This window comes from Durio zibethinus, chromosome 17 (genome assembly GCF_047325235.1).
Source record: "Durio zibethinus cultivar Kanyao isolate XHJ-2024 chromosome 17, ASM4732523v1, whole genome shotgun sequence".
In the NCBI taxonomy this organism is placed as follows: Eukaryota; Viridiplantae; Streptophyta; class Magnoliopsida; order Malvales; family Malvaceae; genus Durio; species Durio zibethinus.
In genome coordinates, this window is record NC_143178.1 from 21,322,841 (window position 1) to 21,341,898 (window position 19,058).

General features: G+C 29.2%; 1 protein-coding gene across 1 annotated transcript; it reads left to right on the forward strand.

The window, feature by feature from the left end:
• The first annotated feature begins 12,156 nt into the window (after positions 1–12,156).
• LOC111283402 (calcium-dependent protein kinase 10-like) lies at positions 12,157–18,538 on the forward strand. Its single transcript, XM_022871933.2, has 7 exons — positions 12,157–13,099; positions 13,565–13,708; positions 13,841–13,993; positions 15,360–15,475; positions 15,589–15,756; positions 17,357–17,569; positions 17,898–18,538. The coding sequence occupies exons 1-7, from the start codon at positions 12,433–12,435 to the stop codon at positions 18,069–18,071; spliced, it is 1,635 nt and encodes a 544-aa protein (XP_022727668.2). The 5' UTR covers positions 12,157–12,432; the 3' UTR covers positions 18,072–18,538.
• The last annotated feature ends 520 nt before the right edge of the window (positions 18,539–19,058 follow it).

Here is a 19,058-nt window from a genome sequence, read left to right on the forward strand (position 1 = left end):
TTTTACAAAATTACTTTAACTAAAAAGATATTTGAAAACAAGTAGGAAAAAATGAAAAGAAAGCTAATTGGGGTATTATATAAGCATGCTAATTGAGTAGGGACCCATCGAGTATGAATTATTCTTTCGTTCTTATCCATCACTCCTTTTATTGCAAAATTTATCAAATTAAAAAACACAAAAAAGAAAGAAAAAAATAAGCAAATTGGAATGCTACATAAACACCAACATTGATTTTTTTTCACAAAGTTTATCTAAATTGAAAAAAAAAAATTGAAAAAAAGAAAAAAAAAAAAAAAGAAACATAAAGTAACACGTTAAGAGCTTGAATAAGGATCAAACAAAAGTCAAAATGAGTAAAATTTATATAATTAATTGATGGATAAATTTTATCTTAATTATAAATAAATATAGTATTTTTATTAAATTAAGATATTAAATAATAACTTTTATTAATATAATACATATATAATTAAATAAATATTTAAAATATAATTTAATATAAAACCAAGAGAAAACGAAACACCATAAATCCGCCTCTAACTTGACCTTAATTTTTAAAAAAATTCTCAATTCGATCCTAAATGAAAAACAAAATCAGATCCGAATGAATCAAATTTCATATAATACAAGTTGTTTATTATCTGTATCTCTATTGACTTTTTTAAAAAAAATCAATTATGGATTTCTTTTATTGTTATTTATCTTATTAAAAATAAAAAAAAAAACTAAAAAATGCATGGTATTTTTTCAAAAAAAATCTAATTAAAAATAAAAGAAAATGTGAAAAGTACAAAAAAAAAAAAAAGTGGAATTACCGCATGACATCAACAATGATAAACTTTTCTTACAAAATTTATATAATGGATTTATGTCTCTAATTTTTATTATACTTTACTTTTTCTTTTTTCTCCTTTATATTTAATATTATTTTTTGTTATTTTTTATGTATGGCCAATTTGATATTATTTATTAAAAATATCATTTTTTAATATTCGTTTCTTATACCCTAAAACTAAAAAAAATAAAGGCAAAAAAAAATCAAATCCAAATGACATTAACACCTTCGTTAATAGTTTTTTGTTATACAATTATCTAATTAAAAAGTACGAAAAATTAGAAAAAAATTATTTTTAATTAATAATATAAAATTGGCCCCACTTATAAAAATAAAAATATTAAAATTTTTCATTAAATATAAAAATAAAAAAAAGGAAGAAAAACTTGAAAAAGACAAAAAGTAAAAATAAAAATAAAATTGTAGAAAGTTTGGTTAACACGAACATAAGTAATAATAAGTTTTGTGAAAATTTTATATCATAAAATTTTCAAAATAAAAACTAAAAAAAGAAAGGACCAAAAAATATGGATGTGACATTGGCACTGTAAACACCTTATTTAGTTCAGAGCTTAAACCAAGTCCAATTGTCTAATTTCTTATATTTTCTTTTTATATCTTGTTTGTCTTATTTATTTATTTATCTTTTTTTATGTTTTAGTCTTTTATTTATCTAGTTTTAAATTTTTATCATAAATCATATCAATAAAATTTGTAGAGTAATTTGACCACTAATCAAAGATGATCTCAACAATTAAGACTAAAATATGATCTCTTCAAATATTAAAGAAAAGTTAAAAGAAAGTAAATCAGAGAATCAAAGTCAAATTTACTTTGAAATTTTTTGAGGGATTTTGAAAATCAAGGAAAATCGAGACAATTATAAAAATTAATTAAACAAATTTTAAAGAGAATCAAGAAAAAATCATTTTAGAGCATAATCATATCTAAAATCCTTTTCATTTAATGCATATCCCTAAAATTCCTAGCAAAAGGTCTTATATAAACACCAATCAACCACAAAAAAAAAAAAAAGAGGGGAAGAAAAAAGAAAAATTCTATGGATCTTAGTTTTCTAATTTTTTTTAATTTTGGAGAAAAATCATTCAAGCAAATTCTGAGTTTTTTTTCTTTGGGTTCTGTGATATAATTTCATTTTGAGTTTGATTTGATTTGCTTTTGGGTTTCCTGAATTTGGGTTTTAATTTCTGAGTTTGATTTCATAATCTGTTAAGTTTTTTATATTTTTACAAAGGTTTTCTATTGGCTTTTGATTATGAGATTTCTGTTAAGTTTTCAAGAATCTAAAAGTTTTTTTTTAGGTTTTTTTGGGTTTGGGATGAACTTTTTGATTGAAATTTGAAGTTCTTGCGTGAACCCGATAACTCACGTGAAGATTTATGCTTTCAGCTCGACCCAATCGTAGATTTTCTTTTATTTTTTTATCTTATTTTCTATTTTGATTTTATTCTATTTTACTTTTTCTATTCTATTCTCATTTTATTTTTAGATTTTTTATTTTTACTTATTGTTATTATTATTTTCATATTTAATTATTATTTTACTCATTACTTTAAATTGAAATTTTTATTATTTATTTTTTAAAAATGTCTTTATGAATTTCATTTTATTTATTTATTTAAAAATAATAACCAAAAAAATATTTCTAAAATAAATTCATGAATCCTACCAAATTAGTGGAGAATTTTTTATGAATTTAATTTTTTTATTAATTTTACCAAATATTGGAGAATCTCATAAATCAATTTTTATAAAAAATTATTACTAAAAAAATATTTTGTTTTGATCCTACTAAACTGTTAGAGGACTTACATCTTAAATTAAATCTTACCAAACTATTGAAAGATTTAATACATTTTCTAAAAATAAATTTACAAGGAAATCTCACTAAACTATTGGAAGATCTGCATCAAAGTAAATCTTACTAAACTATTGAAAGATTTTACTAATTATTTTCTTGAATAAAAATATTTTAATTAACTCAACAACGAAGCCTCTTCAGAATGAGACACTATTCTCCATGAATACTCATAAAGTAAGAAAATTATTTTAAATTAATACCACACTATTGAATCAAATTTAGGATTTATTTTCAATAATTAAATGATTTGGTAAAATTATATGAACATTTTAAGGCTTTGATAATTTGAAATCAAACTGGTACCATTCTTTGGATGGGTACTGTAAGAATGCTATAACCTTTCTTATACGTAACTACACTCCCAAACCTAAAATATGATTTCATGGACTAGAATCTATTATTTAAATATACCTAAGTTAATCTTGAAACTCTTATTTAAATATAATAGATTATATTAGATGATCAATTACACTTTAATAAAAAAGATTGGTGGTGACTTCTTTAATCCATGTCTAATGGTAGGTCCATGGATCTATACATTATGATAGTTTAGCAACTCCATTAGAGAGATCGAGAGTCAACTCAGTAAATGATTTCTTGTTATCCAAGCCTAACATAATAAATTTAAGATTTGTTTTCTCTTGCTTGTATTTTATTTATTTAGTCATTTATTCATTTTATATATTTGTCATTCATTTGCATATGCATAACATAATCTCTACCTCTGAGTTCTATCTCTTAGAAGGGAGGAAAGTACATATGCCTTCATAAGATTTAACATCTCCGCATAGCTAGTAAAAACTCAAATTAAACCATTTCTATTTGTAGCCTATAATGGATGAGGATTGAAGTACTTCACTAGTCTATGATGGACAATAATATGAAGAACAATTTGGGAACTTATAGAGTCAACCTTAAACCACATACAGTGAGCTATAATAAACTTAATCCATAAGTAGAGCCATGTCATTTCTTTTTGTAAAAATAATCCAAATTAGGTAACATACATTTTGAGTTATGCACTAACTTATTTTATTTTTTTTCTTTATATTAAGTGCTAACTTTGCTCTTGTTTGTTACTTTCGTAAGATTCGTATTTATTTATTTATCTATTTATTTGTTTGTTTACCTATCTATTTTCATTCATTTCATGCATCTCATTCATTCATTATATGATTGCATAATATAAATCTTTTGCCCATATAGGGTAACAGTTTAGAAAAAGATGAAAGATCAATCAGAAGCACATATCTAAGTTTTGAAACTCAACTAAGAAGAATTTGGGCATGACCTACGAGAAATAAAAATGTAACTTACCAAGCTAGTGGAAAGAGTGAAAAATCTTAAATCGCTCTATTCTCAAGAATTATCATCAACTTCAACTCGTGTGTGCATTAAATAACCATCTTGTCAAGATCAAAAAACCTCTAATAATATTGATGCCGATCCAAGTCATGTTGAAGCATCCTATGGCCTAAAAAAAGACCAAGCCAAGTAAAAAAAGAAGCAAAAGAGAAAAAGCCTTCTAACCTTGCACCGATTTCACAAATTGGTTATACCCATATACTTTTTCAATTATGAATTATGCTTTTCAAAACCCTAGTACTTATCAACCTATCAGCTGCCAAGCTTCCCAATGAACCTTTAGGCATATACATTTAATTTTACTTCAAGATCTGCACCTATGAGTTAAAAAACCACTTAACCTAAAAAATCGTTGAGTAAAAAAATGAGAGAGTCATCATTAATCCAATCCCTGTGACTTACATTGAACTATTCTCACTACTCATTGAAAATTATCTAATCACACCAGTTCTTCTAGAGCCACTAAAACCTTTTATCCTAAATGGTTTGATGTTGAAGCTTGATATGATTATCACTTTGGGAATATGGGCCATTCAGTAAAAAATTGCATTGCTTTCAAATATTAGGTGCAAAGTTTAATCAAAGATGGTTCGTTGAGTTTTAGGGATAAAAAAAAGCCCAAGATTATTAAAAGGGTATTGTCTAGTTTTAGTGGCTAAATAACTTATCCATAGTAGTACCAGGATCTTAAATCTGAAGAATATGATCAGGCAATAGATTTTAAGATTTTTTCTATGAATGTTTTTAGATTTTTAAAATTTTAAATTATAGATTTTCTTTTTCTTCTCTTTCTTATTATGTGATAAAATTTAATGCATGCATCTATTCATTCACATATATATATATATTTCTTTTCTTGCATAAATTTACAGTAGACATTATCCTAATTCTTAATTGTGGCAATAAGGTTCAAGAGCTTGATTGTCAAAGTAATCTCCTTGCCATTTATAGAGCCAAAACAACATAGTCGAGTAAAAAAAATGATAATAGATTTGGCCTAAATAATGAAAATGCTAAAAAAATTTTAATAAAGAGAAAAAGGTAAATGAAGCATATATAAAAGCATCCTAAGAAGCACAATCACAATAAGCACCACCTTTTAAGGCATACTTTTATTCTGGAATACCTTCAACAGTTTTACCAATTTCAGTTTTTACTGATTCTGAAAAGCTAGCAAAATTGAAAGAAAGTTCATTTGAAGCAATAAAATATTTAAGTGTTCAAAAGAAAATTGATCTCATAGAAGAGAAGCTTCGAGCGATCGAAAAAATAGATTTCTTAGGATCTATGGATGCATTAGAGCTTTACTTGGTGCCAGATGTGATTGTTTTACCCAAGTTCAAAGTCTTAAAATTTGAGAAATATGATGAGACTAAATGTTCGATGAGCCATGTAATTATGTACTGTAGAAAAATAAACTGTCCACGCCTGAGATGACAGTTTTATAGGATCTGCTGCTAGTTGGTATCCTCAGTTGGATAGAACTCGAATCACTTTGCGAAAAGAATTAGTTAGAGCATTCGTAACTCAATACAAGCACACTATAGAGTTAGTCTCAGATTAATTATCTTTACAAAGTATGAAGGAAAAAGATGTTGAAAGTTTCAGAGAATATGCTTAAAGGTATAAATGTGCTACTGTTTAGGTTCAACCTTCTTTAACAGAAAAAGAAACTATAATCTTATTTGTCAACACTCTTAAATCTCTATATTATGAAAAGATGATTGAAAATGCAATAAAAAATTTTATTGACATGTTCATATCAAGAAAGATAATAGAGAATGCCATAAAAAGTAAAAGCTTAAATATGATAATACACTTGGCATAAAAGATGTGTATGTACTGAGAATGGAAAGAGAAGATGTTCAAGTCATAAATGTATGAAAAAAATAGGTTGGGAGCTTTACCCCACATATGATGTAGCAACTTAACCACTCTACTATAAATAACCTTTCTCAGAATCCTTATTTTCACCAACCAACCCAACAATCAGCTCCTTACATAAGTCATTATTCCCAATCTGCTACTTGACCATTGAATGGCCAAAGAAGATCAAGAAAAAGTCTGAAGAAAATCCTAATTTCAATTTATGATTTTTTACCTTTGCTAGTAAAGTACCAATACCTCACCCTAATACCTTTGAAAGCAACTTCGATTCCATCAGCCAAGAGTTATGATCTAAATGGTAAATTCAAGAGAAGTTAAGATTATAGTCTAATATTAAGAGAAATCACTTCAAAGATTGACTAAATTCAAGATAAATTGGTTTGGAGAAGCAAAGAAGTCTAAGGAGGTAAATGATCAAGAAATATTCAAGAAAAATAAGTTCTAAAGATTGTATTGTAGTAAAATACTACAGTAAAATGCTATAATCGAGTATTGCAGCATAATAAAAAAAATTACAAAAAAATAAAAAAATGAAGGTAGAATTCAAATCCTTTAAGCAAAAAAACACACAAAATTGCAAAATTTGTCAAGAGATTCTAATGCTTAATGCATGGCATTCGAATGTCTTTGCGAAAAATGAATTTTTAAGCCTAAAATAAGGTGGCATCCTAATGCCCAAGTCATAAGATCCGAATGCCTATGTTGAAATTAATTTTGAATGAAAAATAGCATGTGGCATTCGAATTCTCTCTAAAAAGATGAGTATAAGATTCAAATTTGGATAAAGATCTATGTCATTGACCCACGATATTCTAATGCCATGTTTATGTATTTTATAGCTATATTTTTTAAAATCCTTAAAAGTTTTTAACCCACAACAAGAAAATATTTCTAAACGGTTAAAATCTCATTCTCATTATAAATACACCCAAAAGAGCCGAAAAACACCAAAAAATTGAATTATATAAAAAATCAAAGCATTTTATTCCAAAAGATCAAAGAATTTCTTCAAGTCTAGAGTTTTTAATTTCTATATCTTCAAGTGATGTTTTTATATTGATCTAAATTGTCTTTAGATCAAAGACTGATCATTTACACTTACTTTTAAGCTTGTTGTTTGGCTCAAAGTGTGGGAAACACTTTGAGATTAGAAATTGAACTTGGGATGCTTAATTGATTTTAAGTGTTTAGGAAACATTGGTTTGGGATTTTTAAATCATGATTTTTGACTTTTGGATATCTCACTTTATAATTGCTTGGTGGAAGATATTAATTCCATCAATTTAGTGAAGTTTAAATTCTTGGCAATGCTTGTTAAGATAATTGATGCAAATCAAGTAGAATAGAACCACTATATATTTGCTGCATTATCTATTTCTCTCAATCTCAATTTTTTTCCTTCTCAACTTAAATTATTTAAGATGTTTAGTTTACTATACTTTAGGTTTTAAAAATTTATTTTATTTTTACAAAGTGTTATTCATTGCACTATTTATTTGGGATCGACAAATTCTTTTCAAAACTTTAATTTCACATGGTTAAAAACTATTTTTTTACATTGCTTACAATTTATTCACTTTAATTTATTTAATCATTGCTATTCAAAAAAAAATTTAGAAGCAAAAAATAATTCACGTACATTTTGTATAAATCAAGATAAAAAAAAAAAATCAAAGATCCTTTTGATATATACCAGTGATGAGGACCCGGCTTCACTCGATCTGTCATAAATTTCAAGTATTTTATTGAATTTGTATTTATTTGAGTTAAAAGTTAGAGTGATATATGTAGTTAACCTTTCTTAAATCCTTTGCTAAATCCTTCTGAGAATTTAACCTTGTGTAAATTTAGTATTGAGAAGGTGAAAGCTTTGAAACAATAATCTAGATTATGAACATTGAACTTTTAAGTTAGTCCTATGATACCTGGCCATGACTTAGGGACTCTGTTGTTGGCTTTAAAATTCATGTCTACAATTATTGGTGTAGGTTGCACCTGTAAATCAAACATATCATTCATATTATGCAAAGTCATCAAAGCCAAAATAGTGAGCATTATAATATCTTTACGATCTTCACACTATAGTAAGTAGTCCCACTTCTGAAGAACCTATTCTTTCTTCAGATTTTAGAACTACTACATCTTTTTGAATGTCACATCCTTGCAACATAGATGCTTGTTTGAGCTTTTGAAATAAAAAGAAAGCATGCAAATGTAAAGTTACCTTAGATCAAAGCATTAATGATAAAGAAAAACGTTAGAAACTACATAATGCATAAAACATAAGTATAATTAGATTTATCATTACTTGAAATTCTAAAAAAAAAACTTCTTTAGACAAAACCAAACCTGTAGAACACCTTTGCATTGAAAATTCAACAAAATCACATGATTCTATTTCCAAACAGAGGATTGCAATTCAATTACAATAATTCAACTTTAAGCTAAAATCATAGCTCTAAAAAAGAAAACAAATTAAAGAACAATCTTTGTTCACAAATAAGTAAGATTTTTAGACAAAAACACCAGGAGACTAAAAAAACCTATTTAAGTGAGATGGAAAAAGTTTATTTTCTTGAAAGCTCAAGATCTTTAACCATATGTTTAATGATAAAATGCAAACTCTTGCAAACACCAACACAACTACCACATTCTTTTTTTGAGGCCAACTACTTTTAAGATCTTCAATCCTCAATAGAACTTCCCATAACAATTACTGAGGCAGGTGGCCTGGCAACAACTGCCATCAACCGCCAATTGGTCTGAACATTCCAGTTGGTCTTGAACCACCGAGTGTAACCTTAGCCAAGTAATGCACTTTATTTTCATGAATAATGTTAAAAAGCATAACAAAACTTAAGATTATTTTAGGTCAATTTCTCTGTTTTCCATAGAATGTCATGATACTTGATCTATATGTCTTAGCTAGTTCTACAAACACAACAACATTCCTTAGCCATATTCAACTTCTTGAACTCCATTATTTGGTTATGAACTACTTTTCTTCATTAATTATACATATAAAATACATTTAAAATAAGATATTAAACTCAAAATTTCAAGTATAACCATAATGATCCACAACATGACATAATAAAAGGTGCTTCTCTTGTCTATCACATTCAACTTAAAATCATACGAAACTGACATTCAAAGTCAAGGAAAGAAACCAAATAAAATAATAAAAAAATAGTATACTTCCTGGTAAAACTCTGAACAACTCCTAGTGATTATGAGTTTGAACATCATAACCAAAGAACAACTTGTATGATTTTAAACCAAAAAAAATAGTAAAAAAATACGATACTTCCTAGTAAATGTGAGTTTGAACACTCAAAATTTAAAGTCGAGGAAAGAAACTATACCAAAATCATATACTTCCTAGTAAAACTGAACAACTCCTAGTATCATGAAAATCTAATAGTCAATTTTTTTTGCTATTTAAAATCATACAAAAAGTATCTAAACTAAAAAACAGAGTTAATGAAAACAACTAAAACTTATTTTTATCCAAGATCACAACATGCAAAGATAAAATCCTCCAAAAAATATATTCAAAACAACATGCAAGCCTCATAACCGTAAAACTAAAAACCTATTCAACAATCAAACTCCATTAAATAAAATTACAATCTATAACACCAAAACGATGACAATGAAACTCAAAAGAAAAGAAAAATTGTTATTTAATGAAATAATAAAAGAGAACAAAAATTTATATCCCAAAACAAAAAAAAAAAGAAACAATAACAAAAAAAAAAAAGAGGAAAAACTCACACCAAAAAAAGCCTCTCCTGAATGTGATAATAGCTTTGTTTCAAATAAAAATACAAACAATAGAAAAAAATTTTGAAAATAAAGAGAACCTATGCTTGTCAAACATAAAAGCATAAAAAAATATAACTGTTAAAAAAGCTTCTTCATCCTCCAGCGAGTCATACTTAAAAAGAAGAAAACAATCAAAAAGACCAACCATCTAATAAAAACCTACTTAGTATAAAAGAGAAAAAAAAAATACGTGTCCTTTTCAAATTTTTTTAGAGATCATTTTTATATAAAATTATATAGATATTATATAGTTAAACTCGACAACAAACTCTCAAAAAGAGATAGTTTCATTGATTTTATTTTTATTACTAAGTGATATTATTTAGTTTGATATTTTAGTCCTTGTATATGTTAATTTATTTAGATTAAATTTTAAACTGAACCAATATTATATGTCTATATGATTTTCTAGCTAACTATCTCACCATAGCTAACCCATATTTGTTTATCTTTTGCGACTTTTTGGGTAAAGTGGTCTTATAATTTGTGTTAACTTTGATATTTGAATTGAAATCTTGAATTTTATAGCTCTTCTTGTGCTAACTAGGCTGACAGGATAGCTGCTTTAAAGACTTGGTGCTTCTATCTTGACCCCCACAATTCTCTCCCTATGGGTGGCACCCCCTTACAATTTCCAAGGAAATTCCAAATCCAAACTACGTTTTTTATTTTCTCCCCAATTTTTCCTATGAGCAAGACTCTTGGCCACTTGTCAAAAGAAACCAGTTAAAATATGTAATTAGGGTTAATCATTTCTAAGCAACATTCAAGGCCTAGCATTTGCATTACGGAAATGGTTTTAGCTGGCAGCTGGTTTTTGGGCCATCCTCCAACCAATGCCAATTTATGATTTTTTTGGTAAAGAGAAGATGTTAAGTTTTTAATGATGCTGTTTAACAAACAGCTTCAATCTTAAAAATTATATTCAAATTTCCAGCCTGATCATTTTTTTGGGGGGAAAGGTTTTAGCCACCAACCCATCATGAAAGAAAAAAAAAATCAATTAATGGGGTTTTAATATTTTGACCAATTCATCAAACTAACTGGAAGTTGCAACCAAGCCAAATACTTAGCATCTTCCAAGAAAGATGTACTACCTAAAAACAAGAAAATAAGAATAGTTTAAATAATAATAATAATAATAATAATAATAATAATAATAATAATAATGATAATGATATGATGATGTTACGAAATTAACAAATATTTATTTATAAAAATTAATGTATAATTTAATTATAATTATGTTGAAAATTTTATGAAAGTTAAAACTTAAATTCTCTTAAAGAGAATACATAAATATAAATTTTTTTCATTCAAATTTGTTTTGTTAGGGGATATATCATATATGACTTTCTAAAGCAAAATAGAAAAAAAAGAAGATCAGTTTCGATAGTAAGGTATGTTGCAAATAATTAAAAAAATTTTTTAAATTAATTTTATTTTAATTGATCGCTAATTATTTTTTATTGATTTACCACTTTTTTATCCAAAAATATAAAAAGTGTAAAATTATTTTTTAAAAAGCGCTTTTTACAAAATAAACAAAATTTAAGATTATGACGGATTTCATTATCCACAATAATTTTTAATTATTAAATTATCAATATTACGTCTTTCGAAATTTGGAACTTCTTGTACTTTTGACTGGTGTCAAATGCAATGTCTAGAATCTCAAAAAAAAAAAGAAAAAGAATGAGGATGGCCATACTCTGAGCCAAATAGAAATGAAATTTGTTTCTTAGCTTCTAGATGTATTCCATTTAATAGGTAAACAACTCTCAACAACTTAGTTTTTATTTTTCAGTAAAGAAGTAGAAAAAGAAAATTATTACAAAAATGGACGGCTGTGATTAATGCAATCACTCTGTGGGTCCAAAAATCTTTTGATTGTTTTCCCCACGTACAAAAAGTTTTTAGATAAATTGTAGAAACAGACTAAAGATTTGGAAGATTCCTTTGTTAAAAATATAAAAATATTTTAGCAATTTATATTTGTTTTTATTAAAATTTACAACCATTTAAAAAAAAAAAATTCACAGGAAAGCTGGTGGATATGATAAATCCTCTTGAATTGCACTCAAGACTTTCGAGGTTAGTTTAGTAAATCTACTCAGTATATCTATTTTTTATAATTTTATACATGAAAAAAATTATATATACAAAAATTAATAAAAAAATAAAATAAAATAATCTAAAATTTTAATAAAAAAATATATAAATTAAAAAATTAAAAAAATATTTCTTATTTCAAATATGAACATAAATTATAATAATTAATAATTTTTATATTTTTCATGTATTTAATATAAAAATAAACAAGCTTTAAATATATAAATGACCGTATCTCTTTCACAAGTCTCACCTTGCGAGACGACAAATCATTTCCACCACCTTCCTCAGTCGCTAACCAATTAATCTCATTCAGATAAGAAAAAGATCATTACATTAACAATTAAATAATCATTTTCCAAAAATCTACTAATAAAATATAATATGATCATCAAAATCATACGTAGAAAGAAATTTTTAAAACCTCCAGTTTTTCTTAACTGCCCCGCGTTTTCTTGCTCATCCCCCGTCCACCGCCGCCGCCCCCACCAGCCCGAAACGTTGTAGCTTAGTTTCTGTTATGGGAAACTGTAACGCATGCGTTAGACAGGACGACAGTCGGGAAAATAAACCGAACCGGTCTGACCAGAACCAGATAGTGAAGAAAAAAGCCCGGGAAAGGAAACCGAACCCGTACGCCCAGAAAGTCCCCTCGCCGGCTCCAATCCGAGTTCTAAAAGACGTGATCCCATTGAGTCAGCTAACTCGAATAGGCGACAAGTATATCCTCGGACGAGAACTCGGCCGAGGCGAGTTCGGAGTTACCTACCTCTGTACGGACAGGGAAACGCGCGAAGGCCTCGCGTGCAAGTCAATCTCCAAAAGTAAACTCCGAACAGCGGTCGACATCGAAGACGTCCGACGGGAGGTTGCCATAATGTCAACGTTGCCGGAACATCCGAATATTGTGAAGTTGAGAGCGACGTACGAGGATAATGAAAATGTTCATTTGGTTATGGAGCTTTGTGAAGGAGGTGAATTGTTCGATAGGATAGTAGCGAGAGGGCATTACACGGAACGCGCTGCGGCGAACGTGGCGAAGACGATAGCGGAGGTGGTTAGGATGTGCCACGAGAATGGGGTTATGCATAGAGATTTGAAGCCTGAGAATTTTTTGTTTGCGAATAAGAGAGAACACGCGCTGCTAAAAGCGATTGATTTTGGTTTGTCTGTGTTTTTTAAGCCTGGTATGTGGTGGAACTTCTTTTTTTTTTTTGAGCTTTTATGTAGGTTTTTGATGGTTCGAAACTTTGGCTCATAAATTTTGGATTTTTAAATTTTGGATTGTTAGATTTTTTTTTTAAAATTTTATTCTTCTAGCTTTCCGGTTCGGATAATTGAAGAAGGGATTTTGAATTCATTTTCGGTGTTTTGATTGATTTTTCTACTCTGAGCTTATGGAATAAAAGTTTTTTTTTTATGTGGCTTTTAGCTTGTTTGTGCGATAAATTTTGGATTTTTAACTTTTTGGGTTGTTAAAACATTTTTCTTTATATTTGAGAGCTTTGAAACTAGAGCTGAGTGCCATGGGGAATTCTTTTTTTTTTTTTTTTTTCCTGTGAGTTTGGGCTTTGGTTCTGTTTTAGTGAGATTTATTTATGGGTTTCAGCTTGATTTCAGGATTAATATTTCGAGTTGGATTTATTTTATAGGGGAGAAGTTTACAGAGATCGTGGGGAGTCCATACTATATGGCTCCTGAGGTTTTAAAACGAAATTATGGACCGGAGGTTGATGTGTGGAGTGCTGGGGTGATCCTTTACATTTTGTTATGTGGGGTTCCCCCGTTTTGGGCAGGTTTTCCATTTCTTACTTTGTGCTTTTATATGGTTGTGCAGTTTAAGACACCCCCATGAGGCTGTAGCATTTAATATTTTGTTTTTTTTTTTTGTTTTTTTCTGATTTCTACTTTCCTGTTGCTTTTTTCAGAGATTGAACAGGGTGTTGCTCTTGCAATTTTGAGAGGGGTCATTGATTTTAAGAGGGAACCTTGGCCTCAAGTTTCGGAGAGTGCTAAAAGTCTTGTTAGGCAGATGTTAGAACCGGATCCTAAAAAGCGGTTGACTGCTAAACAGGTGCTTGGTAAGTTCTCCAGTAGTTCTTATGATGCTGAATTTTCAATTAGTATCAAGGACAACACTATTTGCATATTTAGCTAAAAGCATTTGACAGCATTTGAGGATCCAGAGTTCTTGCGGCCTCGATATTATGAATTATTGTTTTAAAGTGTGAGGTCAGGGTAACTTGAGGGATAAAATATGAATAACAATAAAAATCTGATTAACTGTCTCCACTTCATCTTTAGCTTTAATAATCAAGAGGAATGGACAAATTTCTGAAAATAGTAATTGACAGGATTCAGTTTTATTGAATTTTACCAAACGTGCATCTAATATCATTTTTTGTCATCGATTCTGATACTGACATGGCTGAAGATTACCAGAGCCTAGACTGTTAAAATAGTTGTGTTTTCTTTGATATTGATTGTGTTCTTGAATTGAGAAAATTCATGGGTCAAGCCATCTGTCTGCAGCTCTCTTTCGGGCTATTTGTTTTCATCAATCTGTAATTTTCCTTCAGTCTTTGGCTATCCTAGGTTTATGTTGTTATATGACATACCCCTTGGTTAAAGGTTCTTGCTTGGATGGTAATCGTAAAGCCAAATACATGCTTGCAGAAGAAATATGGAAACACTTTTTGCCTCTTTTGTTGTCAATACCTGTCTGAGAAGTGCTAAATCTTGGTCATTTCCTTCATTGGAATTTAGTCAAATTCTAAAGGTTTTTTTTTTATCTGTCCTAAGATATTTTCTGCTTGAATTTTCTCCTTTATAAGTTTGGACCATTGTAGAGAGTTCTGGTTGTAGTTGTCTCCAAGTTAGAGCTCAGTTTTGCTGGATGTTCTTTTGAAATCTGCTGAATTTTCAAAGCATATGTTATCTTGACAAAAGAAATCCCTCCCATGATGATTTTACGCATCATGCCCATTTTATTCTGCAGAGCAGTTGGATGCATAGTAATTGGCATCTAATAATGAATCGTACATTGTTTGTAACTTTGTGTTGTCAAATGCTGTTTGTGTCAAATGTTGACATATATATGCATTCATCTAATCTAAATTGTAATAAATTTTATTTTGAATTGATAAAGGAAATTTATCTTGAAGTGAGTATAGCGGGGTGCTATGATCCATATCAATGAGTTAATTAGTGGGTAAAGGCTTTGTTTGTTGCTGTTGTTGAGGAAGGAAATTCAACCTTTGAAATAAAGTCCATTAGATGCTTACTTGCACAGAAATATTTCACCTTTTAATGTTTCTATCAGCAGAAATCATTTATTTAGCATGCAATATATACTTTGACGTCCTTGGAGAATATTGTTTGACTTTTTTTAATAGTTGTGTTGATTTTGCTCTTTAATCTCTTCCTTTTCCTTTATTTTGGGCACAGAACATTCCTGGTTGCAAAATGCAAAGAAAGCTCCAAATGTCCCATTAGGAGATATTGTGAGAACAAGGCTCAAGCAGTTTTCTGTGATGAATAGGTTAAAAAAGAAGGTGCTGCGGGTAAGTGTTTTTAGGTGGATTATGTGAAATTGTCAGTTCAAGATCTAAAAATGATTGTGCCATCATGCAATTCGTGAGTATCTGCAAGTGATTTAGTTTTGTAAATGCTGCAGGTAATTGCAGAGCACTTATCTGTAGAAGAGGTTGAAGTAATCAAAGATATGTTCACATTGATGGATACAGACAATGATGGGAAAGTTTCGTATGAGGAGCTGAAGGCTGGGCTTCGAAAGGTTGGTTCACAATTGGCTGAACCGGAGATCAAGATGTTGATGGAAGTGGTATGGTCCTATTTTTACTTACATGTTCATTTTTAACTTTGAATTAAGTGCACTAGTTTGCATGTATTTTTTATCATGTTTGAACCCCATTTATGATGCTCTATACTTTGCTGTTCTGCTACATGCTTCCTTTAAGTAGCATGCCGCTATGTGCACTAAACATCCTCTACTAAATAAATGTTCTTCTGTGGCTTAAATATAATGTTGTCAATTGAACACGTTAGCATCATAGCATGCTTAATGAGCAAACATTAACTGTATATATATATTTTTAATGTAGTTCGTAGTCCATCTGTACTATGATCATTTCTTTCATTTCATTGTGAGATTGCCATAATTAGCTTTTAGTTTATGTGGAAAATCAGAGTATTATATTGAAGAAAAAACTTACTTGAATGATACAACCCTTAAGAACTATATATAGCTGTGTTGAGAGATAAAATAAGAAACTAAATCTGCCTAAAACTAATCTCTATGATTGAGGGGATTTCATCCTTAATTTTAGGAACACAAATATTTATAGATTTCCTAAAATAACAATTAGTTATACAATAATGTCGGAACCGTCTATTTTCCTACAGTTTATATAAATTTATTTACTTATTGTTAAGTTATTTTTACCTATGAAATGCCCTGTAATGCCCCATTGATGGTGTGTTTCAATCATTAAGAACTGGTGAAATTATTAGGAAAGTTATACTGTCAGTGGTCCTTGGGTCTTTTTGGAAGCAGAAAAGTTTTTTATCTTACATAAACCAAAATATCAGCTCAGCTCCCTCCCCTCTCTTTTTGTTCTTGAGGAACTATTCCTTAAATAATCTGTTGCTGATTTAGCATCTTTCAAAATTATATTTTTAAATTTTTATACTAGCAATACCACTGAATCAGAAAATCTTGTACTTCCTGTTGGCCAATGTTGTTGACACCTGTTTACACATTCATAATTCATGAACTAGTTTTTAATTCTCAAAACCTACTTTGTTCTTCACGGAGTAAGGAAATGGGATGATAGGTAGCATTTTATGTGTATAGCATATCTATGGTGTTTTGAAGAATTTATTTTCTTGCATACTTTTCGAGGAAGATTCACATATTTACTTGTTTGCAATGCTTCTTTTTCCATGGTATGGAAACTTTTCATAAAGCCATTGTTGGACTGACAATAGGCTTGAAAATTTTTTTTTCTTTACTTTTATGTTTGGAGAGCCAAGCCTAGAGAGTAAGCTCTGCAATTTGGTGAAAAAGAAGATAGATTATGAATGTGATCACATGAATTCCTAATTGGTCTACTGCAAATTCATTAAGAGAAACTCTTATTGGAGAGTTTAGTTTTGGTTGCCATTTCATACGTGATCAAGAGAAACATGCACCATTGAAGTAGAAGATAGAGTTTTTCGCTTTCTTATATCTGCTTATTTTTATTATTAATTACTAAACTGGATAAATGTAGTTGTCTACAGTTTCATATGTTCAATTATCTGAAAGATCACAACTTAACATGGTATATAATTAATTTTTTTTCATAATCTCATATGGCTGCCAAGAATTTGCATGTCAACTTGTATTTTCTTTGTGTTGATCCAATATTTATTCATATTAGGCTGATGTTGATGGAAATGGAGTATTGGATTATGGGGAATTTGTAGCGGTGACAATTCACTTGCAGAAGATGGAGAATGATGAGCATTTCCGCAGAGCATTTATGTTCTTTGACAAAGATGGTAGTGGATATATTGAACTTGATGAGTTATGGGACGCGTTAGCCGATGTTGATGTGCTAAATGACATCATGCGTGAAGTTGACACTGACAAGGTTTAACTTCAAGCCAAACCAACTTTTATCATTTACTATATTCAAGAAGACTTTCATTTCTCCACAAATTTTATTTTGTAAATATCACTTTCATGGTGCTTAATTGAAACAGAAATACCACATCTGAGTAATCATGACTTCAGAAATTTGTCAAAATAGTTTCTGCTTAAAAGGTTCAAATTTCAGTGCACTTGGCAGATTGAGGATTGCTGTTTTTCACTAAAATTACTTGTCTCCTCTCTCTATATATATTTTCTCCTATAAGTTTGTATTTTCACAATATTTTAACAGTTAACCATTATTTTTTGCTTGTCAACCTTTTATTCAGGATGGGCGTATCAGTTATGATGAATTTGTTGCCATGATGAAAGCTGGCACTGATTGGAGAAAGGCATCAAGGCAGTATTCAAGAGAGAGGTTCAAGAGCTTGAGCCTTAATTTGATGAAAGACGGTTCTTTGCAGCTCCATGATGCGGTTACCGGCCAAGCTATTGCTGTTTGAGCTATGGTATCAATGACTTTGTTATGCTTGTACCTGCTGGATATTTCTCTCACTGTTTGTTGTGGATAGACGATTCCATATCTGAAAAGTGGCACCCGGGTGGCTTCACAAAGTGGCATTTGGGTTTAACAATGAGCTCTTGGAGGCAGACAGAACATTCTTTGGTAACATGCTGCACTGCGGGCTTTTCTTTTTTTTTTTCCTTGCTGCATGAAGTGTGCATTAATCGGTTAGAGTTAGTTGTTGGTAGAGTGTGAAGGGCATGTCTATGTATATGTTTTCACGTCATGTTTGATGATTTACTTGGAATTACTTCATTTTCAATGTTGTGCAGAATCTAGCCTAGGGTTGTTCACGAGCAAAGTGACATTTTGAAAACATTTCCAATGTTTGTTTTCTCATCTATTTAAACAAAACACATCTTCTGATTGTTAAATGTTATCAAGCAAAAGCTCTTATTGTTTGTATTTCTTATCTACCTTAGAAGGAAAAGCCTTTATATATATATATATATTGGAGAATGGTGGAATTTAAACCCAAATATTTAAATTGGAAGAGTATATATATATATATATATATATATATATATATATATATATATATATATATATATATATCAAACACTGAACTAAATGTTGATGCCATCTATACCAATAAATATCATAACTTAGCCAATAAATCAAATAAAGACTAAAATATTAAAAAAAAAAAATCTCTCATACTTTCTCAAATCCCTCAAGTTCTTGCCATTTTAGTTTTGTTTAATTAAACCAAAATCGTTAAAATTCGTTATTTTTGTCATGTCGATGTCTGATTGTTATTTGTGTCACATTGGTATTTACATGGCGCATAAATGATAAAATATGATCTATGTAAATATGCCATCAATTCAATAAGAATTTTTTTTATCATGCAGAAATTGAAATGATCAAGATAACATTCACATGGTGACCTGTTGAAAATAACAAATTTAAATGTATTTTTATT